Source organism: Pagrus pagrus (genome assembly GCF_965226575.1).
Source record: "Pagrus pagrus genome assembly, chromosome: 16".
NCBI lineage: Eukaryota > Metazoa > Chordata > Actinopteri > Spariformes > Sparidae > Pagrus > Pagrus pagrus.
In genome coordinates, this window is record NC_140200.1 from 1,537,648 (window position 1) to 1,565,118 (window position 27,471).

The following is a 27,471-nucleotide window of genomic DNA, read 5'->3' on the forward strand; positions in this document are numbered from 1 at the left end:
CCTGACTGTTCTCATGTACCTGTCATTTGCTCCTCCCCTCTCCTTAAAAGGAAGTCAGGTGAGTTTATCTGTGTGTGCAGGGGCGTCGCACCCCTGGGGGATGTGGGTGTTTTAACACCCACACTTTTCCTCGTCAGAGGGTTCAACACCCACACTTTTTCTTTTTTTGTTGCTTCAAACATGACACCGGCTTTCAGTGTGACCGGCTGATGATTGGCTGTTCTGCCTTAAGTCCCGCCTCTGCTGCGTTAGATTTATCGTTCAGCTCGTGCTGAGGAGGCAGGAACTAGCCATAGATATACATATACATAGACGCTTCACTGAGCGCTGAATTGTACGTCGAAGTCAGTGGAGTGAACTTTATAAAGCTCCTTCTACAAAGTTCATGCCGCTCATTTACACATTCACACACGTACGAATATACCTGGGAAACAGACAGGAACCAAAAACACCGTCTGTAACGTTCTCTGATGATTATAAACGTTACATAGCCTACTCCTGATATGTTTAGTAAACAGGTAGGCACCAAACCCACGTATGTATTTTTCTAATGTTTTTATTAGTTTACAGCTGCCAATGTATGTAACTCTGTTACTGTGATGATAAATATTGAATCTGTGTCTATAATAACCAGATCCTGACATGTAAATGTGACGTCTGTGGGAATAAAAAGCACTGACGTTTACATTACATTTTACATTTAACTTATTTCGATGAATCGTTTTTATATCCAGTGATTTTAACTAGTAAACATGACAATCATGGAGACAAAAAAAAGCCTGCAAATCAAAAATAAAAAAATAAGACACTGCAATTGGCTGTCTGGCTTTTACATAGAGCAGGTCACTGAAGAACATATATACATACTTATATCTATACAGCTGTATGTACAAGGAGGCACATTGAAGAATATCATATGTGTATCACATGTATATCATGTGTTTACAGCCAGACACATATGTGTATATGTGTATGACTGTAAACACTCATAAAAACATTAGAAAAACACATACGTGGGTTTGGTGCCTCCCTGTTTACTGAACATATAAGGAGTAGTTAACGTTTATAATCATCAAAGAACGTTACAGACGTTGTTTTTGGTTCCTGTCAGTTTCCCAGATATATTCGTACGTGTGTGAATGTGTCAATGAGAGGCAACAAGGATGTGTGAGACACTCCATCTCACTCCTATTGCCTCTCCTCGTGTCCGTATCCCACCTCAGCGCTTCACAGGTCGTGCTCCTGCACAGGTACATGCGTCCCCTTCTGACTACTACAGGACTGAATTCTATAAAGTTCTGGATGTTGTTGACGTGCAGCTTAGAGAAAGATTTGAGCAGGAGGGAATGCAAATGTTAAGGCATCTGGAACAGGATGGACTGGAAAGACCACATCCATCCCCCACACTTTTGAAAAGCTTGCTACGCCCCTGTGTGTGTGTGTGTGTGTGTGTGTGTGTGTGTGTGTGTGTGTGTGTGTGTGTGTGTGTGTGTGATGACGTCCTTGGCTCCTTCCTGTTCTCATGTTCTTCTTCTGATTGTATGGCGGGTTGCAATCATGACTTTTAAGGTGCATACCGCCTCCTATTTCTTTAATCACAACATTATAGAGTCACTAATAGTGAATTGTTGAACATTGCTGTTAAGACATGTTGTTAAAATACTCTTTATTTGATTTATTATCACATTATACTCTATAATAGCTTAGCTGTCATCCCCCTTTCTCCCACCGCCTGCACTGAGACCGGTGGGCATCCCGAGGCCTTCTTGGTCAGTTTGTCAAGTCTCTTCCTGTCAGCAGTCGTGATGCTGCCGACCGCTCTGTAGAAAATGGCCGATGCCACAGCAGAGTCAAACGAGGTCCTCGGGAGTGGCCCCTGCACTCCTGAGGACCACCTGAGTCTCCTCAGCAGGTCCAGTCTGATCATTATTCAAGCTTGAGTTTATAATCCATTCAACACTGTTCAAAACAGTCCTTTTGTTACCATCAGCAGTGTTTCTATGGTTACAGCGCGGACACCTTGCGCAGGTGTAACAGACAGAAGAAACGACAGACAATATTCTTTGTGTACTTTTTGTTTCTGATGTGCGTTTTAATGTAAAATGTGGACATTTGAGCAAAGTCCCTCATTTGTTGTGCTGTTTGCAGGTTCACCATTCTTGGCATTGGGAGTGCTGTATTTATCAGCTGTGTAATGGCGCCCTCTGCTGGTCGTCAGTGGACGTCCTGTGTAACTCCCGGGCGTCTGTCGTCAGTCTGCACTGAGCTCCACTGTGAGAGTGTGTGTTGAAGGCAGCTCGTCCATAAATGAACATGAGGACGTTTTAATGCTGATTTAAGAGCATAGAGCGGCTCAGTTCTTGTTCATATCAGTAGGCAGGCAGTGGCGGATTTAAGAAATTTGGGGCCCAAGGCAAAGGCAGGCATGGGGCCCTCTGAAATGAGAAGACATCACACAAAACAACAGGTCAATTATACAGACACATACATTTTAACAGAATACACATGTATTATGTGTTTTACCTGTTGTCCCTCTCTTCCTGTCCCTTTTTCACGTTGTCTCTCTCCCTCATTCTGAAAACAAACACACACAAACACAGTATCAGGCTCTGACCCAGTGGTGAAGTGTAAGTATATTTACTCAAGTGCTGACGTAGACATTTTAGGAATTCATGCAACTTCAGTTTTGTCTGCTCCGCTGTATCTCAGAGGCAAATACTGCACTTTCTACTCCACTACTGTGCATCATTTACGTTGCTGGTTACATATTTCAAACCCTTCCTGCCCAGTGAAAACCATGTACCCTCAAAATGATGATTTAATGCTAATATTTGTGATAAACTGAAAGAGTCTTCCTTTGTGGGGCGACTTCTTCAGCCAAAACTCTTTAAACAATCGTCTTGGGCCAGCTGGAAAATACATCATGACAAGACTTCAGTGAAGTTAGTTTTAAGTTGGATATTCGACATTCGAAATTAATTGAAAACAAATTATATATTTTATTTTTTATTCATTATTATTTGACACCTAAACATTATTATATCTTTTTCATGGCTATATAACAATTCAACATGTCTTTAACTGTTTTTCAATTACTCACCCATTGTACAATGGCAGTTCTTGGTCCTGGTGGCTTGAAGGTGGCACACATAGCACAGCGATTTTGATCATCAAAGACTAAAAAAAACAACATTTATTTAATCATATATACCTCGTATGTATCTTGTTTTTGATTTGTAGCTTAATTAGCCTTTACCTGAGGCCTGCAGGATGTGAAGAGCCAGATCTCTCCTCTCCTCCATTTCTTTTTTTAGATGTGCTGAAGTTCATGTCAGGGATGGCTGGGAAAGCCTTTATCAGGGCTTTTACATCTAAACAAGATCAAATGCAGGTACAACAATAATGGGGGGCATATAATAAAATACATACACTCATGATCGCTATTAAAGAAACTGTTATCTCTAGTCACACTATAATTTGTACATTTGCCGATATTGGTTCACATCAATTCATCTTTCCCAAGAAAAGTTCCTACCTCACATATCATGAAAACAATAGTTTTGGGCTCACCTTTACAACAACGACACCACAGCTTCATCTTGTTGGAGTGAATGGGACATAACGCCCCCTTTCCACTGGACATCCACCCATTCGTCTTTCCATGACACATGCGGCTCATCATGAAGTGCTCCCTGAATAAAGTTTATATTCATCACTCTCTTTAAATTCAGGTCCCTCGTGTCCAGAGATTATCACACACATTTGCAACAACCCAATGAATAACCAATGTTTTCATTAATTACAAATACTCATTCATCATCACCATTTTCAGATCAACCCCCAAGATGGAGATACACTGTTCAATTTTAGGAACCGTTTTCAAATCTAAATGAAATTAAAATGAACTTGTTAAGGATACAGTGCAACATCCATGCAGGATACAATGATTGCATCCTGCATGGATTTCAGCCAGTCACACTAACGGAAACAGGAAGACACAGACAGTTACGTCAACACCTAGCAAGATAGAAAAAGCTTCCTCTCTGTTAGCTCTTACTACAAAACATGTATTCAGGGACACGCATCAATTGATAACATTTTGAACTGACATTGCTGCAGATGTAAAAAATGTAGCGTGGGTCATTTTTATAATCTATTTTACAAGTGAAGTCCCAGCAGCTGAGTCAGAGCTTTAAGGTCTGAACATTGAATGCAATTGTATAAATCACTGGCTTTACATCTTTGATCAAGACTTTGACCCATATCATTTTAGAAATGTCATATTTGACCTTTTAGAAATATCTATTCCAGCTATTGATCATTAAAAGAGCCTTGGCATGTGGCCCATTGAAACACTGTATCCTTAACAAGTTTTTTTAATTTCATTTAGATTTGAATACAGTTCCTAAAATTGAACAGTGTATCTCCATCTTGGGGGTAGTAGTTGTTAATTAACTTCCTTAAGTTTCTGATGTTTTCTCAGCCTCTGTAGCAAATAGAAACGAAATTCAAAGCTTACTTCAAAATGACTCATACGCTTCCGCCTTCAAGGAATACTTATCGATATAGGGGGAAAAATCACCCCTTGGACAGTTTTGATACTCACTAGTTTATCTCTACACGACGGACCCTCCCCAACAGGTGTCGACGTCGTCGTTGTTGTACCTGCCGGGTGTGGGTTGCTAGCCGCCGCTGCTGCTGCTGCTGCTGCTGCCGCTGCCACTGCCACTGCCGCTGCTACTGCCGCTGCTGCTACCGCTGCTACTGCTACTGCCGCTGCTGCTACTGCTGCTGCTGCTGCCACTGCTGCTGCTGCCACTGCTACTGCTGCTGCTGCTGCTGCTGCTACTGCTGCTGCTGCCACTGCTGCTGCTGCCACTGCTACTGCTGCTGCTACTGCTACTGCTGCTGCTGCCACTGCTGATGCTGCTGCCACTGCTACTGCTGCTGCTGCTGCTGCTGCCACTGCTGCTGCTGCTACTGCTGCTGCTACTGCTACTGCTGCTGCTGCCACTGCTGCTGCTGCTGCTACTGCTACTGCTGCTGCTACTGCTGCTGCTGCTGCTACTGCTACTGCTGCTGCTACTGCTACTGCTGCCGCTGCCACTGCTGCTGCTGCTGCCACTGCTGCTGCTACTGCTGCTACTGCCGCTGCTACTGCCGCTGCTGCTACTGCTGCTACTACTGCCGCTGCTACTGCTACTGCTGCTGCTGCTGCCGCTGCTGCTGCCACTGCTGCTGCTGCTGCTGCATTATTTTTTCTGTATTATAATTTCATCATCATTAGGGGCCTCTCTGGGCCCCCCTCAATCATGGGCCCCTAGAATCGGTCTCCTTTACCCCCCCTTTTCGGCGCCCCTGAAGACAGTAGTCACTTCCTGTAACTTGGAGATCAGCTTTCTGTTTCCTCCTTCTCTCTCCTCGTCAGCTCGGCTGGGGCAGCTTCTTCTCATCTGTCTCTTTTCTTTACTTTTCTCTTCTATACTCTCCTCTTCTTCTCTCGCCACTTCGCGCCATTTGTTTTCATTTTGCTGCTGTCTTCCTGGATCCGTTCTGCACATGTGCAGTAAGATGGACTGATCCAATGTAGTGGAGACTGAAGGGGGGCCCGACACACACATAATACGATTAGCATTCTGCTGGCATTTTAGTGAGAGGATTTTAATCAAGAACATAATTAATGTGCGCAAATAAGTAATAACTGTATTAACCATAAGTGTATGAGGATTTTTATGGGGCCCTCAGAAACTTGGGGCCCTAGGCAACCGCCTAGTTTTGCCTAATGGTAAGTCCGCCCCTGCCTCTGTCTGCTAACAGGGTTTCTGGCTAAGGCAATTGTTCCCTGGTTATCCTCAGTACTTTCCAATAGCTGCTCTAGGTATATAAACTCTTGCATAGTAGAGGCCAGAGCCATATGTTCCGCCTCACAGGTTGAGATTGCTACTGTAGGCGGTTTCTTAGTTTTCCATGAAACTAAAGAGCTGTTCTTACCTGTAGGCTTACACAGTAACCTGTGGTGCCCCGTCTGCATCACTAAAGGCTACTAGGCCTGACTCCTCACTGTCATTTCTCCTGAAACACAACTCTCTGTTTGTGGTGCCTCTGAGGTACCTTACCTTAATACATGCTTCACAGTTACCCACTGTTCCTCTGTTGGCTCACAAAAATATTGTGATAGCTTGCTTACCACAAAACTGAAGTCTGGACGTGTACATGTTGTTAAATATAAGGCGGCCCACAGCCTCTCTATACATTTTAACATCACACATCTTAACAGCATCTTCTGTGTAACAGTTTTTGATCACAGGGGGTTTCCCTGGGTTTACAGTTTTGCATATTTCTTACATCCTGTTGACAGATGTTTCCTGTGACATCTTCACACATCCATCAGACTGAGTGAAATCGACACCAAGAAAATGCTTAAGCCTACCTAAATCTTTCATCTTAAATTCTTCTGAAAGCATCTCTTTTACATCCGCCATTACTTTTTCATTGCTGGCAGCAAATATCACATCATCCCCCCAGATTATCATAATCACCTTTCCATGTTTTGTCTCCTTGGCATATACACAGTGATCTGCTGGGGTTCGTGTGAAATCATTTTCAGTTAGACAGTCATGTAAAATCAATAGGACCTGAGGACAGGAGCAGTGGGCGGCCATGACCGGATGTTATCCTCGAACTCAGCCGTGACGATTGGCCAGATAAGCGGCTCCCGGCAGCCAATCAGACGTAAGCTGAGGTTGACTCGGGCCCCTCCCAGTCAACAGAAATAAAACCTGTCCAATTTTATATTCTGTGTTTTTCTGATGAAATTGAGCGGATGAGCCTGACATGGACCTCCTCTGCTCCTCTCCTGCACCACTGAGCGCTGCTGTCTGGAGGGGGTGTGGCTGAACTACCCGCAGGCTGCTCAGGCTGGTGGGTGGAGATAAGACTTTCTGTTATGAACTTTTGACCCATGGAGGTTTTATATTTGTAAAACAGTCCTCGAGCTGAGAAAATGATGTACAAATCAGTGATGTCATCACGATGTAAAGTCTATGGAGTGGTGGGTGTAGTCTGTAGCATAGACATATTTACCTAATTTAATTGGGGATTCATAAAGTTATCTATCTATCTATCTATCTTCGTGTGAAATCATTTTCAGTTAGACAGTCATGAAAAATCCTATTCCAATTTCGTCCAGATTGCTTTGGACCAATGGCCCGGGCCGCCTATTTGTGGCCCCCGAACTGTTATTCCTTCACTATGTGTTTTGGTTGGGTCAGCACGTGTATACCGGGACTTTTCTCCATGCCAACGCTACACAGACAGCCTGTTACTGGGTCACTCGCTCACTGCTGCGAGCTCAATTTTCAACTTTCACTTTTGTTTTTGGAGCAGTTCGCATATCAACATTTTGCCGGCTGTAGGAGCCTAGATTGCACGAAAATGGCGTGTTCCAAGTTCAATGATAAAAGAAAAGTGGACAGTAGAAATCGGCATTTCATTCTCCCTCCAACCACCACAAGACCCATGTGCTTAGTATGCCAGGAGACTGTAGCTGTGATGAAGGTTTTCAATTATGAGACGAAGCATAGGAATTTTAAAGAGACATTTCCTCAAAATTCAGAGGTAAGAACAAAAATAAATGCACTGAAATCGTCATATCAAGCTGCAAGCAGGATTCTTGTCACATCCGCGACAACAAAAAAGCAACAGAGTGCTCACTTACAAAATCCCTAAAATGACTTGTTTTCTCCTCTCTCTTAGAGGATACCTCCCACCTGCACATTCACTACTTGTCTCACGTGACTCTTCTTGGTCACACTTATCAGATGTACCATCTTGTGGGTTTTTGTTTCTCACCCTTGGTTCCTGAGACTTCTCAGTGCTCTCATAAACCTCCTGTGTGACTCTGTCAGCCCTTGGCTGTCTCTCTCTGTCTTCATCATCGTTTTGTTCTGTCTCAACTGTCTGTGTTTGCTTTTCCACATTTACCTTGTTCACAGTTTTAACAAGTCTGTGATTTGAATCTTCTCAGTGTCAGGATGATAAAACAAATAAGCGGGGCTGTTCTTGTCATAACCGACAAAAAATCCCTGGTCACATCTGGAATCAAGCTTTCCCTTGTTCTGTTTCTATGTGTAACATACAGATCCAAATTTCTGCACTTTGAACAAACTTGGCTTTTTATCTGTCAGCATCTGTAAGAGGTCTTCCCTTACTTCTGGCTGCTTTTATTATACTGCATAATGTGTGTGTGAAGGGGAGAGAGAGTGTGTGTTACTTCCCGCTCTCTCAGTCTTGTGTGACTCTTGAACAAACTTGTTTCCTGTTTCTTGTGTCCTGAGCTCACAGCTACTGTTTCACCTCTCAGACTGACTTCAGAGCAGAAGATGAGTGTTTGTGTGAAGGAGGAGGAGGACAGAGCAGAGTCTCCAGGATCCAGCTGTCTGTCTGTGAAGAGGGACCGGTCCAAAAGTCCTCCTCCAGAGTTCAGTAATGAACCTGGACCATCAGACTCAAAGTAAGACACCTGATACTAACTCATTTATGTGACTTTTTTCTGTCCCCTCTCTCACTGCCGTGCTTTGTTTTGTTGATTTTGTATTTTTATATTCAAAGTTCATGTAAAATGTATTTTCTACCTAAATCTAACAGACTTTTCACGGCTCATGTTCCTCTTACTATCTGTGGCAGCTGTCAGTCTCCTAAAAAGCTGAAATCTGATCTAAGAGGACAAATAGAGACTTTGAAAGCTCCTTTTTATCAACAGTAGCAGTAGTTTGTGTGTTTAGAGCTTCTTAAATGACTTTGTCATCAGAGAATTTCTCAAAGATTCATGTGATATCAATACAAACATGTTGGTGTTTGCAGAGTTCAGTCCAACAGACAGAGAGCAGAGTCTCCAGGATCCAGCTGTCTGTCTATGAAGAGTGACCGGTCCAAACCCCTTTCCATAAACTTCAGTAATGAACCTGGAACATCAGACTCAGAGTAAGACACCTGATACTAACTCATTTTGTGACTTTTTTCTGTTCCCTCTCACAGTGACGTGGTTTGTTCATGTCGTGTTTGTATATTTCAACAACAATGTATCTGCTAACTAACTTTAACAAACCTTTTGGGACTCATGACAGAGAGATCATTCGTCCCATCTTCCTCTTAGTGCTGTCAGTCACGTAAAAAGCTGTAATCTAATCAAAGAGGACAAATAGAAATTGTTAAACTTCTTATTTATGGACAGGAGGAGTTTGCTCCCTCAATGAATGATCAAAGATTCATGTGATATCAACACAAACATGTTGGTGTTTGCAGAGTTCAGTCCAACAGACAGAGAGCAGAGTCTCCAGGATCCAGCTGTCTGTCTATGAAGAGTGACTGGTCCAAAGATGATCCTCTAGCCTTCAGTCATGAACCTGGACCATCAGACTCAAAGTAAGAGACTGTCCTTACTGTAAACTGACCTGATGAAGATGATGCTTTGAGGATGAAGACAAAATGTTCTCTTAAAGAACTATTCCTGCAGATACTTTTTCAAACTGAGATGATCTTAATCTGGGTTTAATAGCCACAAACTGCTGACGGTATTTCTGGAGAACGTCTCTCTCTCTTTTCTGTGCAGAGCAGGTAGAGGTACAGGAGGGGTAGAGCGAGGGGAGATTGTCCTCTTATTAAACCGTTACGAATGCTGTTGTTCTCTCACACTTACAAAATGCTTAAATGGGTCATCAGATAAACTTTAGTGGCCGTTAATATACCTTGTTGGCCCGCCCAAGTAAAGTCTATGTGTGGGAAACACTACGTCATGTGTACGTGAGTGAGAGGGTGGCAGCCTTTTGATATCGTGTCGGTCTGCAACAAATACGTGAACGTATGGGAAACTTCATTGGTGTGCACCTGTTGTGCATATTGATGAGCTAGTTTGTAGATCGACTTTATTGATAGTCCATATTTATGAAGAAAACAGCAACAAAAAAAATTAATCACAATTCCTACCGGACGAACCAATATCAGAATAGTCGACTATTTGGGTCCATACATGTTGTAAAGAAATGTCTCCACAGAGAGAAGAAGAGGAGGCATGTTTCTGTGGAGGAGCCGTCCTGCTGTGTTTCCTGTCAGGACGTCCTGAAGGATCCAGTCTCTACCAGCTGTGGACACTGGTTCTGCAGACAGTGCATCACATCATACTGGGACCAGTCTGCTTCACCAGGACACTCCTCCTGTCCCCAGTGTGGGGAAAGATCCAGAACAAGAGCTGGACTGCAGACAGCCAGTCTGACCAGCCCTGTACAAAGTAAGACTATATATCTGTCTGCTGATGTCTTCATGTCTGAACACACTACTTTTTGTTTTAATACATTTGTTATGTCACACATTAACCAATCAGAGAGCTGTTTGTTCTCTGTATGCAATCGACGGAGATGGAGAAGTGTCAGACAGGAATACTTCACCAGCGACCTCCACTCCCAGGTTTAGCTCCGGAAAGGTGCCCTGATGTCTCTTTCCTGGTCCAGGTGCTGCAGCACCTTTGTGGCTGATTCATATAGGCTCTTTGAATCACTCTCAGTCTGGCTCCTCCTCCGGGGCTAATTAGCTTAGCGAGACCCTGCCAGGGGCTAATGCTCCCGACAACAGAGCTCCGAGGATCACAGGGACACACAAACCTCTCCACGACGTTAAGGTGGAAAGAAAGACAAAGAAAACAACAAACATGTTCTGATACTGATGGTTTTTAATCTGTAATGAAAAGACCACTGACTGCTGATTGTCACATTGTATTTTTTGTCTCCCACTTTTTTCTCTTTTCAGTGAATGTTGGTCTGCAGGAGGTTTTCCATGAACATAAGATCAGTCTGAGGAGGAAATGTGAACGTGTGACTGAAGGAAGTGATGCAACAGGAAGTGGAACCCTCCTTAACAAGATCTACACTGAGCTCTACATCACAGAGGGACAGAGTGAAGAGGTTAATACCCAACATGAGGTGAGGCAGCTTGAGAAGAAGACCTTCAGTGAAACTCCAATCAGGTGCTGCGACATCTTTAAAGCCTCACCTGACCAACAGAGACCCATCAGAGTGGTTCTGACCAACGGCGTTGCTGGAGTTGGAAAAACCTTCTCAGTGCTGAAGTTCACTCTGGACTGGGCCGAGGGCTCCGAAAACCAAGATGTCAGTCTGCTGGTTCTGCTCTCGTTCAGGGAGCTGAACCTGGTCAGAGATGAGCAGTACAGTCTTCTCAGGCTGCTCCATGTTTTCCATCCAACATTACAGAAGGTGACAGCAGAGAAGCTCGCTGTCTGTAAACTTCTGTTCATCTTTGACGGCCTGGATGAAAGCAGACTTTCACTGGATTTCAAGAACCATGAGGTCGTGTCTGATGTCACACAGAAGTCATCAGTCAGCGTGCTGCTGACAAACCTCATCGAGGGGAAGCTGCTTCCCTCGGCTCTCGTCTGGATAACTTCCCGACCTGCAGCGGCCAATCAGATCCCTCCTTCACGTGTTGACAGGGTAACAGAAGTACGAGGCTTCACTGACGCCCAGAAGGAGGAGTACTTCAGGAGGAGGTTCAGTGATGAAGATCTGTCCAGCAGAATCATCTCACACATCAAGACCTCCAGGAGCCTCCACATCATGTGTCTGATCCCAGTCTTCTGCTGGATCACTGCTACAGTTCTGGAGCACATGTTGACTACAGACCAGAGAGGAGAGCTGCCCAAGACCCTGACTGACATGTACTCACACTTCCTGCTGGTTCAGACAAAGAGGAAGAAGCAGAAGTATGATGAGGGACGTGAGACGAGTCCACAGGAGCTGATGGAGGCTGACAGGGAAGTTCTTCTGAAGCTGGGGAGGCTGGCGTTTGAACATCTGAAGACAGGACACATCATGTTCTACCAAGAAGACCTGGAGCGGTGTGGTCTTAATGTCACAGAGGCCTCGGTGTACTCAGGAGTTTGTACAGAGATCTTCAGAAGAGAGAGTGTGATCTTCCAGAAAACAGTCTACTGCTTTGTTCATCTGAGCGTTCAGGAGTTTCTGGCTGCAGTCTACATGTTCCACTGTCACACCAGCAGGAACACAAAGGTACTGAAGGACTTCTTTGGCAACGAATATGTTGATTCAACCCTGGATGACTTCCTGAAGAGCGCCATGCAGAAATCTCTCAAAAGTAAGAATGGTCACCTGGACCTGTTTGTTCGCTTCCTTCATGGCCTCTCTTTGACGTCCAACCAGAGACTCTTAGGAGGCCTGCTGGGTCAGACAGACAACAGGCCAGAAATCATCCAGAGAGCCATCAACAACCTGAAGGAGATGAAAAGTTATGAGATCTCTCCTGACAGAAGCATCAACATCTTCCACTGTCTGACGGAGATGAACGACCACTCAGTCCATCAGGAGATCCAAGAGTTCCTGAAGTCAGAGAACAGATCAGAGAAGAAACTCTCTGAGATCCACTGCTCAGCTCTGGCCTACATGCTGCAGATGTCAGAGGAGGTTCTGGATGAGTTGGACACAGAGAAATACAAAACATCATGGGACGGAAAACAGAGACTGATTCCAGCTGTGAGGAACTGTAGAAAGGCTCGGTAAGTCCAGATGTGATGAACATTAAAAATCCTGGTGAAGCTGAAGCCTTCAGTATTAAAGACAAACACTTTACACACATGCATTATATAAAACCTCAACATGATACATGTTTTCCTCAACAAGTATGAAACCTGCTGATTGAATCAATGATCATCACCAAGCTCAGAGATGAAATGACATGTAGTCGTCTACTTTCCAAAACATTTCCTTCAGCCAGGTGAACTCCACCTGAGACAAATGATCACCCATCAAATGATGATAACTCAATCTTTAGTACTACTTATACTATTGATGCAGTAGAAGATGTTGAATTAACTTAATGGGAGGTGAAAAGGTTTCAAACTACAAACCTTGTGATCAATGACTGACCAGCTCAGGCTGACCAGCTGACCACCTGTGCTTTGTGATGCAACAGGTATGAATCTGTTTTCACAATAAAGTCTCACATTTTATTGTTTTAATCATCTTTTATCTGTAATCACAGATTTATTAACTGTGGACTCTCAGAGAGTCACTGTGAAGTCGTGGCCTCAGCTCTCAAGTCCAACCCCTCCCATCTGACAGAACTGGACCTGAGAGACAACGACCTGAAGGATTCAAGAGTGAAGCTTCTCTCTGCTGGACTGGAGAGTCCAAACTGTCGACTGGAGACTCTGAGGTCAGTTCATGTGTTTCTGTGTATCTATAAAATTTAAATCCATAACAGAAGTGTAGCCTTTGCAGTGCTACCATGGGTAATCTCAGCAGGAAATACGCACACAGTTCTTGGTTTTACACCCGGCTTTATTTGCTCGCAAGCAATTACCATAAATCATATCACACAACGGGTCCGATCACGTCTTTAGTCACCCGCCTGCAGCTTCTTCCAGCTGCTCTCCTGTCCACCACCCATCTGCGGTCCAGCACCCTACTGCATTTATAGGGAGACTGTGATTAGTGACTCATTGCCAGCTTTGCCACTCACTCACCTGGTGCTGCTCTCCTGAGTCCTCTCCACCTTTCTCTCTCCTGCAGCCGCACCTCAACAACGCCCACCTCCACATCATTCACCTTGCGATAGTCCACACAGAATTGGATAGTCCCATTTTTCTTAACCACAAGAACTATGGGGCTACACCAGGCACTGTTGGACTCTTCTACTACCCCCATCTCCAGCATGGCTGCCTATTCCTCCTGAACCACTTTTCTCTTGTGTTCCGGGAACCGATAGGGCCGCTGCGTAGTCCATGAGGACCAACACAAAGCGATACCCCCGTGCACACCAGTGAAACGGCCCGATGAGGTCCATAACAATTCATTCAAATGGAACCTCCATGAGTGGTAATGGGCGCAAAGGCGCTCTTGGGATGGCCGGCTGGTTAACCAGCTGGCATTCAGGGCAAGACACACACCAGCAGTGTAAGTCTCCCCGAATGCCGGGTCAATAGAATAGGGCCGTTATCCGGTCTAGTGTTTTGTGACCCCCCATGTGCCCAACCATTGGGTTATATTGAGCCACATGGAAAACAGTTTCCCGGTGGCTTTATGGTACCAGCAACTTGGTCGTTTCCTTTCCCGTCTGAGTGTCATGACTCACTCTATACAATCTGTCCCTAATTAATGAGAAATGTGGATATGCCTGCACAGCGTCAGGGCGCACCAAATGACCATACATTTTTATCACTCGGTCCAAGGCAAAGCGCAGAGTATCTTCACGAGACTGCTCGAGTGGAAAATCTTCCATGGAGTGTAACATGGGCGCTTGCGAAGGCTCCGCCGGTTCCCCCTACCTGTCTGCAGCGTCGGACAACCATGCATCACCACTGAGCACAGCACAACTATCCCATGTCCCTAACAGTCGTGAATGCACCCCCACACATTGTCCCACTAACTTATTAAACCCAGGCCACTGCGTGCCCAAAATCAGGGGGTGCACCAGGCGGGAGCTAACCGCAGCCTTAACGCTACGTTTTTTCCCCCTGTGTCTAATTTCCACTGGCACCACAGGGTAGCTGTGAATATCCCCATGCACACACCTAATATTCACCGAGGATTCCTCCACCAAAGCCCTGGGTCGAACCAGGTTCTGGTGGATTATAGACTGAGTACTGCCCGAATCCACCATCAGCTGATGTATACCCCCTTGAATCCTTACCAGAACACTGTATGTCCCCCCTGGACCGGGGGAGGGTGTAGGAGGGCCAGCAACCCGGATCACCTGGCCGACCTCCACTATTTTCACACAGTTCACTGCTCTGCTAGCTTCCGCCCCACAGCTAATCACCAAACAGGAAAAGTGTCATGACTCATACACAACCAATCACATACAATAAAGTTAAACAACATAGGTTATACTCTGCTTATTCCACATGTTAGCCAGGTACACTGCAAACAACCTACTTAAAGTGGCAGTATAAAGTTCATATTAAATTAACCATGTTAATAACATCAAAACACATTTATTCAGAACAAAACTTACATGAACCTCTTAATATCCAAGAAAAACTTTGGTAATTTAAATATTTGGGGGTAAATTAAATGACCCAGGGCAACAGTAAGAGAGTTGATTTTTTAGTCTCATCCCGACCCGTCAAATACTGACGCTTTGGGATGGCACTGACCCGACCTACAATCCCAAAGCGTCAGTATTTGACGGGTTGGGAACAAGACTCAGAATTCAACTATCTTAATGACAGGAGCTTTAAATAATAGAATCAAATGTAACATCAGTTTCTGTGGGTTTTTATTTGGCTGCACAACATGAGTTTGTATAGATGGAGCCTCTGGTGGAGCTGCAGAGTTTAAGAGGTGACATCACTACGTCTTTATTGAAGCAGCAGCACGTTGTCATTAATATTAATGAGAGCTCTGTTTCACTTTGTGTATGTGACAGTGTTGAACCTGCATCCTGTTGGGTTCAGGTGTTTGGAGCTTCATTTTCTAAACGTCTACATTCTGAACCTTCTTCAGCTCTGAACAGATTATTAAACACTGAATGATTTCAAGCAGGAACATTAAAGTCTTTTAAACTTACATCATTTATTCTTTATTCAGATTGGAGAACTGCAGGTTGTCAGAGATCAGCTGTGCTTCTCTGGCCTCAGCTCTGAAGTCCAACCCCTCCCATCTGAGAGAGCTGGACCTGAGTCTGAACGAGCTGCAGCTGAGTGACAACAAGCTGCAGGACTCAGGAGTGAACCTTCTCTTTGCTGTACTGGAGAGTCCAAACTGTCGACTGGAGACTCTGAGGTCAGTTCATGTGTTGCCCCGCAGAGATTTAAATCTCTGAAAAGAAAGTGTTGAATCTTTGAAAAAAGGAGGTTGGATGATGTTGAAGTCACGTTGGACAAAAGACACATGAGTGTGATGTAATCTCTGATTCAACACGCGGAAATCTGAACCAGTAAGCCAGTTGGTGTCTAAGAGTCGAGTTGCTGGCACTGAGCTGGTGGCAACGTCTGCAGGGTTCTGACTGGTATTCACATAGTGCCACTGTTCAGGACATGTGGATTTCCTTATCCTTTCCACCCTGTTGCTGACATACTCATAAAACCTTCTGGTTTCATGATAGATGTACCCCAGAACCACCTTGCTGTCGGTACAGAACTTCAGACAGTCGAGTTTAATGTCAAGCTCAGCTGACTTGGCTTTTCCCATGATGAAGTCAACATAACATTTTCCTTCGGCATCCATCACCCTAAGACATGCCATGGCTGCAACGGCCTTGATGGAAGCATCAGAAAAGATGTGGATCTCTGTCCATTGAGTAGTGGAGAGGGAGGTTGTAGTGTAGGCTCGAGGAGTTTTGAACTGTTCTAGACATTTCAAAGAATCTCGCCAAACAGTCCATTCTGCCTCCTTTTCGGCTGGAAGGGGAGCATCCCAATTGTTGGTGTCACTGGTGAGCTGCCTTAGTAAGAGCTTCCTTTGGATGGTAATGGGAGCCACAAGACCAAGCGGGTCGAATAGGCTGTTAATGGTTGCAAGCACTCCTCTTGGAGTGAATGGCTTCTCACTGTTGGCAACATGGAATGTGAAAGTGTCATCAATAAGGTCCCAGCTTAACCCGAGACTGCTCTGCAAGGAGGTGAGTCGATGTCTAGATCAAGGTCTTTCAAGTCCTTCGCATGGTCTGTTGAAGAAAAGGCTTGCATGACGACTGGACAGTCGGCTGCTATTTTATGGAGGCGTGGTTGGAGATGGCAAGCATCCCTTGGGTTGCTTTCAGTAGACTGATGGCTGCAGTTGCAGACGGTTGTGACAGTTGTGAGTCCATCATCAGCGCAAAAGTCCCTGTGTATGAACTGCTTTGCATCTATACCAAACTGAGCTTCCCCGTGTAGAGCTGCTCGCCGTAGCCCATAGGTAGCAACCGCTGGTGAGGGACGATTGCCAAACACATGGACTTTCATCCTGTATTCCACTACTTCTCTTGTGGTGTCATTGTCTTTGAACCACAGGAATCTGAGGAAGTTCCTATGGTCCTCTCTGACAATGAAGCTGTGGAACATTTGTTCAATATCTGCTGTGATGACTACTTGCTTACACCTAAACCGCATGAGAACTCCCAGCAGGCTATTGTTTAAGTCACACTCTGCTGTCACACTCTTTGCACTGAATGGCCATTTTGCAGTCTTTAGCCATGTGATTGCTTGAGGAGCAGCATCTGAAACAGATCCCACTCTTCTTTAGAAATGTTTTGCGTTCCTCCAGTGTCTCAGCTCGGAAGCCTCTGCATCGCTTCAGGGGATGAGGCTTTTTGTGCAGTGGACACTGTCAACGTCCAAATCACTGCTGGCGGTCTCCACAGACTTGGTGGCGGGTGTGATTTCTGTTTTGCGAGATGAGACCAGGCCTTTGGTATATGTGTACCTTTTCACTGGGTTTTCTGGCTTTACTGGTGTCATGCCATCAGTGAAGTATGAGAATGGTGGAAACTGGACTCGGTTTTGTAACTGGTATGAACTGCCTTGCGTCATCCATCTCTCTTGAAGTGCATATGGCAGCTTGTCCACTATTGGGTTAACACCACGAGATGTATCCAAGTAGGCGAGCCCAGGTAGGTAACCCTCTGATTTTGCTGACTCCAGCTCCCTCAACAGATCACCAAGCTCTCTCAATTTGAGGGGGTCTTTGTTGCTGATTTTAGGGAACCTCTCAAGCTTGTCCAGAAGAGCCTTTTCAATCGTTTCTGGTGACCCATAGCACTCCTCAAGACACGTCCATGCCATCTTGAGTCCAGCATCAGGGTTACTGAGATGAACAGCTCTGATTCTCCTAACCTGCTCTGCTGACTGAGGGCCCAACCATCTAGTTTGCAGGTCAAGCTCTTCATTGCAAGTCAATTTCAGTCCTTGTATGACGTTCATGAAGGTTGGTCACGACGAGCCATGTAAATAGCAAAGTCATTAATGCCTGTGTGGTCAGGAACGGATGAATGCGCTGCTTGCCTCCCATGGGAGTATGTGTGGGGCTCAGGTCCCTTCATTGAAAAGAAACCGTGTGAGTAGCTAGCCTGATGCTTGACATAAGCAGGAGTGACGTATGGTCCATCCCTGGCAGTGTGAATTGGATTTTGGTTGCTGTCTTGGTATAGCTGAACATCATGTGGCTGATTGGGTGTGGGAGACTCGAGATGGGACAACTGAGGATTAGTGTGCATTTTAGAAACACATTCAACATAGTCACTCGTTCTTTTCACTCTGGAGTCATGGGGGATAGCTGCAATGTCCATAGCCTTAGAGTCTGCTGTAGATTCTGGTCCTGCTGCAGCTGATTCAAGAACCTCTGCCTCAGCTAAGGCAGCAGAAACCTCTTTCTCTTGCTTCAATGCGACATTACAGATGCACTTGGAGAAGGAGCCCTCGGTTGGTCTTCTGTGTTTGCCTTATTGTCCATCTTGTGTATGCTGTAGATCTCTTGTTAGGTAAAGAGCACAATGAAGATGAAGCGGGGCAGTTTATGATGACCAGCTGTCTTTGCTTTATGGTTGTGTTGACCTCGTCGTGATGCTATTTTTTCACTATTCTGTCCCCTGCATGCGTGGCTCAAGACGCAGTGACAGATAGCTAAGCAGGTGTACTAGGCAGTGACAGAGTTGAATAATGACTCAGATGTGGAAATAAAGTTGAGGGCTGTTTACTCGTTTGTCTTCATCAACTTGCTTTCTTACAATGCTTTTCCAAAAACTTTGTGAAACTGAAAATAAACACACAAGAAAATGTTCTCAATGTATGTAAAGAGAGTGCAGAAAAGTACTGTAAATACTAGCCTGATACAACATAATTAACCAGATGGCTGCACTACACATGGCATAAAAAGTGTCTTGGTAATTAACCATAAATCTCCACAAATGTGAAATAAAACGACAAAATATACATTAATACTTATCCACACAGATAGAGGGTGTAATATGAACTTACAAATAAAGCTTCTCCAAGGCTCAACACAGGCGGATGCAAAGGATTAAACAGAGGAAGTTCTGGAGCTCCTCACTATGCAGATCTCCAGGCAAAATGGCGTCTCTCAAGATTACACTCAAAATGAACTTCTTCTAAACAACCACTAGGAGATGCTATAATGCACTTCATCTACATGTGACACTGCGGTAATGTAATCTCTGATTCAACACACTGCACGTGTTGAATGTGTGAAACTCTGAAGACAAACTTTAATAACAATGAAAATATTACACTGCTGATGAATTATAAGTGTGACACAGTTATCTCACACATACTGTTGTTGTTCTCACACGTTTAAATCCATTTGAATATTTATTTTAAACCGTGGTTAATACTTTGAAAACATTATTCAAACTGTTTAAATCTTAGTTTTCATGTCATCAGCTCTGAAGGGGATTTGACCACATAGATTCTGTCCTGATTCACACTGAGCATCTTGTTCTGCTTCACATTTAAAACATTTCTAATATAACATCAACAATTCAACACGGTTTTATTCTCTATCAACCTCTTCATCATTGATTTGCACTTTTCCTTCTTGCTTCTGAAAATCAAAACACAAATGTTGTGTTTTCTTCTGTCAGACAACAACAAACGTGTGTTTGTTCCAAACCTTTATGATGATATGTGACGTCTGTACTTTTAAACTTACAGCATTTATTCTTTATTCAGATTGAAGAGCTGCAGTTTGTCAGAGATCAGCTGTGCTTCTCTGGCCTCAGCTCTGAAGTCCAACCCCTCCCATCTGAGAGAGCTGGAGCTGAGTTACAACAAGCTGCAGGATTCAGGAGTGAAGCTTCTCTCTGCTGGACTGGAGAGTCCAAACTGTCGACTGGAGACTCTGAGGTCAGTTCATGTGTTTCTGTGTATCTATAAAATTTAATTAACATTTTTGCTCTCTCTCTCTTGCTCGACCACACACTCTCTACACACAGCACACGTGTGGTTGTTCATCACAACAAGGAAACTAGCTTTACTTGAGAAAGGCTGCAGGCAGCGAGACAGAAGACTGCCGAGAAGGTAGAAAGTGAAATGTTACTTCAGAGCGTGGAGGACGAGACGACTCTGGCTGTTCCCACTGACCAATCAGTGGTCTGCAGTGTGTTAACTCCACCTGTTAGCCTGGGATCAGTGTGCGTCAGTGAAGCTGAACGTGTTCATAGCTGTTTCAGACAGCCAAAGGTGGAGCCAAGAGCTGCTGGAGGCTCAACAATGGTTTAAATATGGAGGTAACTTCTCACATGTTCTCTCCTGGAAGACATTGGTAGTGTTTCACTCAGTTCATATTTCAAAGTGACAGAAATAGTTGTGTGACAAATGAAAAAAGAGCTGAGAGAGAAGTTCAAACCTGGGCTCTATCTCACCTGCACTCAGCTCACCAATCACAGAGTGAGGAAGGTGTTAATGTTTGTTTGTCACTTTTGTAAAGTGACAGAAATTGTTGGACACAGACCCCCTAATCTGACATCAGAGAGGTGTGGCCCCCCGCAGAGATTTAAATCTCTGAAAAGAAAGTGTTAAATCGTTGAAAAAAGGAGGTTGGATGATGTTGAAGTCACGTTGGACAAAAGACAAATGAGTGTGATGTAATCTCTGATTCAACACACTGCACGTGTTGAATGTGTGAAACTCTGACGACAAACTTGTTTTATTCTCTATCAACCTCTTCATCATTGATTTGCACTTTTCCTTCTTGCTTCTGAAAATCAAAACACAAACGTTGTGTTTTCTTCTGTCAGACAACAACAAACGTGTTTGTTCCAAACCTTTATGATGATATGTGACGTCTGTACTGACTGAAAAACTTCAACTCAGGATGACTTTTATCTTAAAGCTCCTGTTGGTGAGAGAGTTGATTTTTGAGTCTCGTTCCAACCCGTCAAATACTGACGCTTTGGGATGGCGCCGACCCGACCTACAATCCCAAAGCGTCAGTATTTTACGAGTTGGAACGAGACTCAGAATTCAACAATCTTAATAACAGGAGCTTTAAATAATAGAATCAAATGTTACATCAGTTTCTGTGGGTTTTTATTTGGCTGCACAACATGAGTTTGTATAGATGGAGCCTCTAGTGGAGCTGCAGAGTTTAAGAGGTGACATCACTACGTCTTTATTGAAGCAGCAGCACGTTGTCATTAATATTAATGAGAGCTCTGTTTCACTTTGTGTATGTGACAGTGTTGAACCTGCATCCTGTTGGGTTCAGGTGTTTGGAGCTTCATTTTCTAAACGTCTACATTCTGAACCTTCTTCAGCTCTGAACAGATTATTAAACACTGAATGATTTCAAGCAGGAACATTAAAGTCTTTCAAACTTACATCATTTATTCTTTATTCAGATTGGAGGACTGTAGTTTGTCAGAGATCAGTTGTGCTTCTCTGGCCTCAGCTCTGAAGTCCAACCCCTCCCATCTGAGAGAGCTGCAGCTGAGTCACAACAAGCTGCAGGATTCAGGAGTGAAGCTTCTCTCTGCTGGACTGGAGAGTCCAAACTGTCGACTGGAGGCTCTGAGGTCAGTTCATGTGTTTCTGTGTATCTATAAAATGTAATTAATATACATGTTTTGCTCTCTCTCTCTCTTTTGCTCACCAATCACAGAGTGAGGAAGGTGTAAATGTTTGTTTGTCACTTTTGTAAAGTGACAGAAATTGTTGGACACAGACCCCCTAATCTGACATCAGAGAGGTGTGGCCCCCCGCAAAGATTTAAATCTGTGAAAAGAAAGTGTTGAATCTTTGAAAAAAGGAGGTTGGATGATGTTGAAGTCACGTTGGACAAAAGACACATGAGTGTGATGTAATCTCTGATTCAACACACTGCACATGTTGAATGTGTGAAACTCTGAAGACAAACTTTAATAACAATGAAAATATTACACTGCTGATGAATTATAAGTGTGACACAGTTATCTCACACATACTGTTGCTGTTCTCACATGTTTAAATCCATTTTAATATTTATTTTATGAGAGCTCTGTTTCACTTTGTGTATGTGACAGTGTTGAACCTGCATCCTGTTGGGTTCAGGTGTTTGGAGCTTCATTTTCTAAACGTCTACATTCTGAACCTTCTTCAGCTCTGAACAGATTATTAAACACTGAATGATTTCAAGCAGGAACATTACCGTCTTTTAAACTTACATCATTTATTCTTCATTCAGATTGAGTCTCTGCAGTTTGTCAGAGATCAGCTGTGCTTCTCTGGCCTCAGCTCTGAAGTCCAACCCCTCCCATCTGAGAGAGCTGCAGCTGAGTTACAACAAGCTGCAGGATTCAGGAGTGAAGCTGCTGTCTGAACTTGTGGAGAGTCCAAACTGTCAACTGGAGACTCTGGGGTCAGACACCATTTTTTACTTCTGTGCTCAGATTATATGATGTGAAAGTTGTGTTGACACTAAACTGCAGACATCATGCTGATATTATACTGATCCACACTGAGTATCTTCATGCTGAAGTCTGTTTTCTTCTTCTGTGGTTTAGTACATTGACTGTGGCAGAGCAATGTTGAGCTGCACATTTAAAACCTTCATATAACAACATGAATAATTCACTCTGAACATACTCAACGATTGATTTTCATCTTAGATTACAAATCATGTTCTTAAAATGATTTTCTAAAGTGATGAGAAAAATACATACTACAATGAAAAGTTAAATAATCTCTATTTTAACTATCAGACAATAACAAATATATTCAGAATTGTCTTTTTACAACATTTTAATGAAGCGTTGTGATGTTTATACTGACTGAATATTTAAATTGTGAAGTTTCATCTTTTATTCTTTATTCAGATTGAGGAGCTGCAGTTTGTCAGAGATCAGCTGTGCTTCTCTGGCCTCAGCTCTGAAGTCCAACCCCTCCCATCTGAGAGAGCTGGAGCTGAGAGGACATGACCTGCAGGATTCAGGAGTGAAGCTGCTGTCTGAACTTGTGGCGAGTCCACACTATAGACTGGAGACTCTGAGGTCAGTAGAGAGTTGGAGTCAGTCAATGCTGGTTTCAGCAGTATTGTAATAAACACAGTCAGTATCAAAGTAAAGATCCAGCATTTCAGAATCAGAATCAGAATCAGAATTCCTTTATTTGTCCCGCAAATGGGGAAATTTCTTAGTCACAGCAGCCAAAGGACAGTGTCACACTAAACAATAATAAAAAGTAAAAAATAAACAATATAATAAGATAAGAAATAGAATTAACTCATATATACATAGTTTTTACAATATGAACTTAGTATTTACAATATAACATAGTATTTATAATATGAACAGTGAAAGTATGAACAGTTTGCTATTTTTATTTACAAACAATAAATAACAAATATGAGTATTAAAAATTGTCCAACTAGTGCAAACCAAAAAGTATGTGGATATGTGTATAGTTTTGTATTGCACAGTGCACAGTGAGGTCTACTGGAAGCAGTGCTGGTTGTAGACTCTGACAGCAGCAGGAAGGACCTGTGTCACAGTCTGGCTCATAAATTGGACAAGATAGGAGGACACATGAGGGGTTGCAGAATAACAATGAATAATTTATTTACAGAATAGACGATGTACAAAATTGTAGATCTACAAACTAAGGAAAATGAGGCATAATACAAATAATCAAGAAGCCCCAGCCAGCCTGCAATCAGGCAGGCACAAAGTGGGATGCAGGCATCAGGGTAGAGAGAGGGAGAAGACTGGCAGCTCCTCAGATTTAAACAGTTAAGGGTCGGATATACTACTCCGACTACGTAATACGTAATCCGACTCCGTAACCACGTTGTCCATCATCCTGCTCTCTCCCACCACCTGCACTGTGTCAAGAGGGCATCCCAGCATGGAGCTGGCCTTCTTGATAAGTTTATCAAGTCTCTTCCTATCTGCTGCTCCAGCAGACTACACCATAGAAAATGGCCGATGCCACCACAGAGTCATAGAAAGTTGTCAGGAGTGCCCCCTGCGCTCCAAGGGACCTGAGCTTCCTCAGCAGATGGAGTCTGCTCTGACCTTTCTTGTATGTTGCTGCAGTGTGATGAGACCAGTCCAGTTTGTTGTTCAGGTGAACTCTCAGGTACTTGTAAGACGTCACCATCTCAATGTCCGTTCCCTGGATGTTTACCCGTGTGCAGGGTTGTTTGCGTCTGCGGAAATCCACCACCAGCTCTTTGGTCTTCCCGGCGTTGAGCTGGAGGTGGTTCCGCTGGCACCAGTCCACAAAGTCCTGAATAAGTTCTCATTAGGCTCTGTCGTCCCGGTCCCTGATGAGGCCGACAATAGCAGAGTCGTCAGAGAGCTTTTATAGATGGCTGTGGGGTGCTTGGTGCGAGAAGTCTGCAGTGTACAGGGTGAACAGGAAAGGGGCCAGGACCTTGCCCCCCAAGAGTGCAGGCTGTATGGTGTTGAAAGCACTGGAGAAATCAAAGAACATGATCCTCACAGTGCGTCCAGGCTTCTCCAGATGGGACAGTGATCTGTCCAGGAGGAAGATGATGGCGTCGTCCACTCCAATGCCAGGCTGGTAGGCAAACTGGAGTGGGTCCATAAAAGGACCCACCAGAGGGTGGAACGGAAAAAGAGCTGAAAGGAAGCTGGCTACGCTACACAGCCGCTCCACTTGTGGTCTGAACAGGACTGAAGTCCTGCTGGTCTTTATATCACTGACTGACAGCTGATGGAGGGAGTCTCTGTCAACACTCATGTATCACTTCTGCTGTCTCTTTGCTTCTCTCATCAGGTTGGGGTGGTGATCTCTGTCAGAGTGAGTGATGAGAGAGGATCAGCTGTGTCCTGATAGTCCAGAGAGGTTGAAGCAGCACCATCAGCTGGTGGGTGGAGAGGCTTTGACTGGGCGGAGAGGAGAGCTTCATCCAGCAGTGACTGACAGACCAATCACAACACGTGGAGATGATGTCAGTGCTGCAGTGTGAACTGCTCTGAGATCAGCTCCACTGTCCAGTCCAGCATCATCCCTGTGTTCCTCTGGATGTGACAGAGTGACATCAGTGTATCTGGACCGCTCTGCTGCATCTGCCGAGGAGCCGTCACGTCAGGAGAGACACAATAATGAGTTAATTACTCGTTAAGAGAGACTTGATGTTCTCTGCAGTCAGGTGGGACAAATATGTGCATATATCAGCGTCGCCTAAAAGGCCAAAATCCAGTATTGTTGATCCGTTGTGTAAATGTACAGTCATTTAAAGTGTGCACAGGTTAAACTAGTGTGAACTAGTGTAAAGTCTGTGGCTCTCTGTTTCTCTTTGTGTCTCACCTGCTCACTGTTGAAGGACACAACTGTTGTTCATCTTCACTTCATCCTGAATCTTGGAGGTTGATGTCAGAGTGCTGAAGTCTGCACTTTAAGGATCTTTCTCATCATTGCTGGATCATATTTCTGTGTACTTGTTCTTTTTTCCTGCCTTTCTTATACTAAGTGTCTCGGGCCTGTCGTTTCTGAGTTATTATGTGTGTTTTATAGGTGTTTTCTGCTCTTGTGTTGTCTTTGGCCCATTCTCCAGTGTTCTGGTTTCCCTCCTTCAGGTGTTTTTCCGTTCCTTTCCCTCACCTGTCCTTTCCCCGCCTCACTCCACCTGCAGCTCATCCCCTCGTTAGTGTGTGTGTGTGTATAATGGCTGTGTCCAAAAGTATTTCCTGGTTGCCTCACCAGATGTTCCCGCCCCTTACCCTTACGTCACGATTGTGAATGAAGAGATGCATTAAAGTCTGTTTTGGTTCAAATCTATCAAACGTGTACATTTATTTGTGTGTGTACAAAAATTAACGACAAAATGTGTCAAATCTAAATTGAATCATCAACATTACAAAATAAACATTAACCCATTGGTGAATAACAACTATATTTACCACAGCATCACCAGCGTCACGTGTTTTAACTGAAAGTTAACATCTGGAGGTTTTATAGTCCCTTGAAGTTTAACATATCTGGCGTTGGATGTTCAAATGACTAAAAACCGAGTATAAACCCATTACTTAAATTTGTCATGTCATGTCTGCGCCACTTGATGTCGCCATTTTCTCTTGCTTCCTCTTCTGTTTCGGGACTGAGCAGCGGCGCACAAAGGATCCTGGGATATGTGAGGCCGCGAAGGATAGTAGCGGTGCGTCCTCCGAAAAGAGGGAAGGCCAGGCTGCATTTGTGGGCTGCGTTTGAAGGAGCCTCTGAATTTGGACAGCCTTCGCGCAGCGTTGTGACGTAATTGGCCTTCAAATGCGCACTTCGTGGGCTGCAGCCCCTGAACACAGCCATAGTCTTTGTGCTCCTCTTGTCTTTGTCAGATGGTCCGTTTCCTCCCGTGTGTCACCTGAGCCTGTTTCCTCCAGTGTCTCCCCGTTTCTCCCCGTGGTGTGTTTTCTGCTTTTTGTTCCCGCTGTTATTTTTCTGCTTTATTCCTCGTGTTTCTCCTGAGTTGTACTTTTGCTTTTTCTTAGTTTCCACTTTGTATTTTTGGAATTTCCTCTTATTGTTTTTTTGTGTTTCTCTGGTTTTTGGATTGTTCAGCTTTGGTTTAATGACGCTTGCTTTTGTTCCTTATCCTCCCTGCCTCCCTTGTGTTTGTGTTTGGGTCCTCACCTTTTCTCAAACTGTGACACTAAGGCTGTGTCTCAATTCAGGGGCTGCATCCTTCGAAGGGCGCATTTGAAGGCCAATTACGTCACAACGCTGCGCGAAGGCTGTCCCAAGTCGAAGGCTCCTCCAAATGCACCCCACAAATTCAGCCTTCTTTCCCCTCTTTTTGGAGGACGCACCGCTACTAACCTTCAGTCTAACCAGAGTGCAAAAAGCAGTAAAGTGCAGTGAAATTGAAATATATATACAGCAAATATATATACATATGTATATATACAGCCTATTAATGATATGGGAAAGCTAAGGTACGGAGCATTAACAGCAATACACAATTACTGACACAATAAACCAAAGGTTACAACTGCCCTATTACTTATAAAGGGGATGGAAAACTAATAGCATCTTAACTGACATACAAGCAGGAAAACAGCCAACAGGTTAAAATAACACCTGAGCAGGTGACGTTAACTAACGTTAACCCAGAAAAAAGGCCTCTCCATTATTTAATAGGCTTTGCTATGAAGTTATGTTGCTGTGGGCTTATATAATATTGTGAAATAATAGTAGTAATAACTCTAACTAACTCTATTATAACTCATTTTTTTTCTCCCCCCATTTGCGGCGCCCCCTGTGGATGACGGCGCCCTTAGCATTCACCTATACAGCCTATGCCCAGGGCTGGCTCTGCTTGATAGTAACACTTTTACCAAGAAAGTGGGAATATCAGTCGGCCTGCATCCCTTTCACTTTCCTGCCAGCAGACATTAGCCAGGAGCAGCCTTAAATCCAAGCTGGATCAGTCTATCTCCCGTCCTGGATCAGTCCTGTTCTCCTCCCTGGGGCGGTCTGACAGGTGGCGTGTCAGGTAGTTAGTGGAACAA

At 44.1% G+C, this 27,471-nt stretch overlaps 1 protein-coding gene across 7 annotated transcripts; it reads left to right on the plus strand.

Annotated features, from left to right (window-relative positions):
• Window positions 1-6,833: 6,833 nt before the first annotated feature.
• On the plus strand, window positions 6,834-25,972 carry LOC311271564 (protein NLRC3-like). Of its 7 annotated transcripts, none has more exons than XM_084377305.1 (14): window positions 6,834-6,921; window positions 7,758-7,832; window positions 8,363-8,512; window positions 8,863-8,982; window positions 9,304-9,423; window positions 10,053-10,285; window positions 10,801-12,580; window positions 13,066-13,239; window positions 15,615-15,809; window positions 19,676-19,867; window positions 21,364-21,537; window positions 22,185-22,358; window positions 22,816-22,989; window positions 24,740-25,972. In XM_084377305.1, exons 3-14 carry the CDS (start codon window positions 8,382-8,384, stop codon window positions 24,750-24,752), a joined length of 3,480 nt encoding a protein of 1,159 aa, XP_084233431.1. In that variant the 5' UTR covers window positions 6,834-6,921; window positions 7,758-7,832; window positions 8,363-8,381; the 3' UTR covers window positions 24,753-25,972. The 7 variants fall into 7 exon arrangements, with proteins under 7 accessions (XP_084233431.1, XP_084233433.1, XP_084233434.1 ...); XM_084377306.1 differs by lacking the exon at window positions 6,834-6,921 and adding an exon at window positions 7,547-7,617; XM_084377307.1 differs by lacking the exon at window positions 7,758-7,832 and having other exon boundaries at window positions 6,843-6,921.
• The last annotated feature ends 1,499 nt before the right edge of the window (window positions 25,973-27,471 follow it).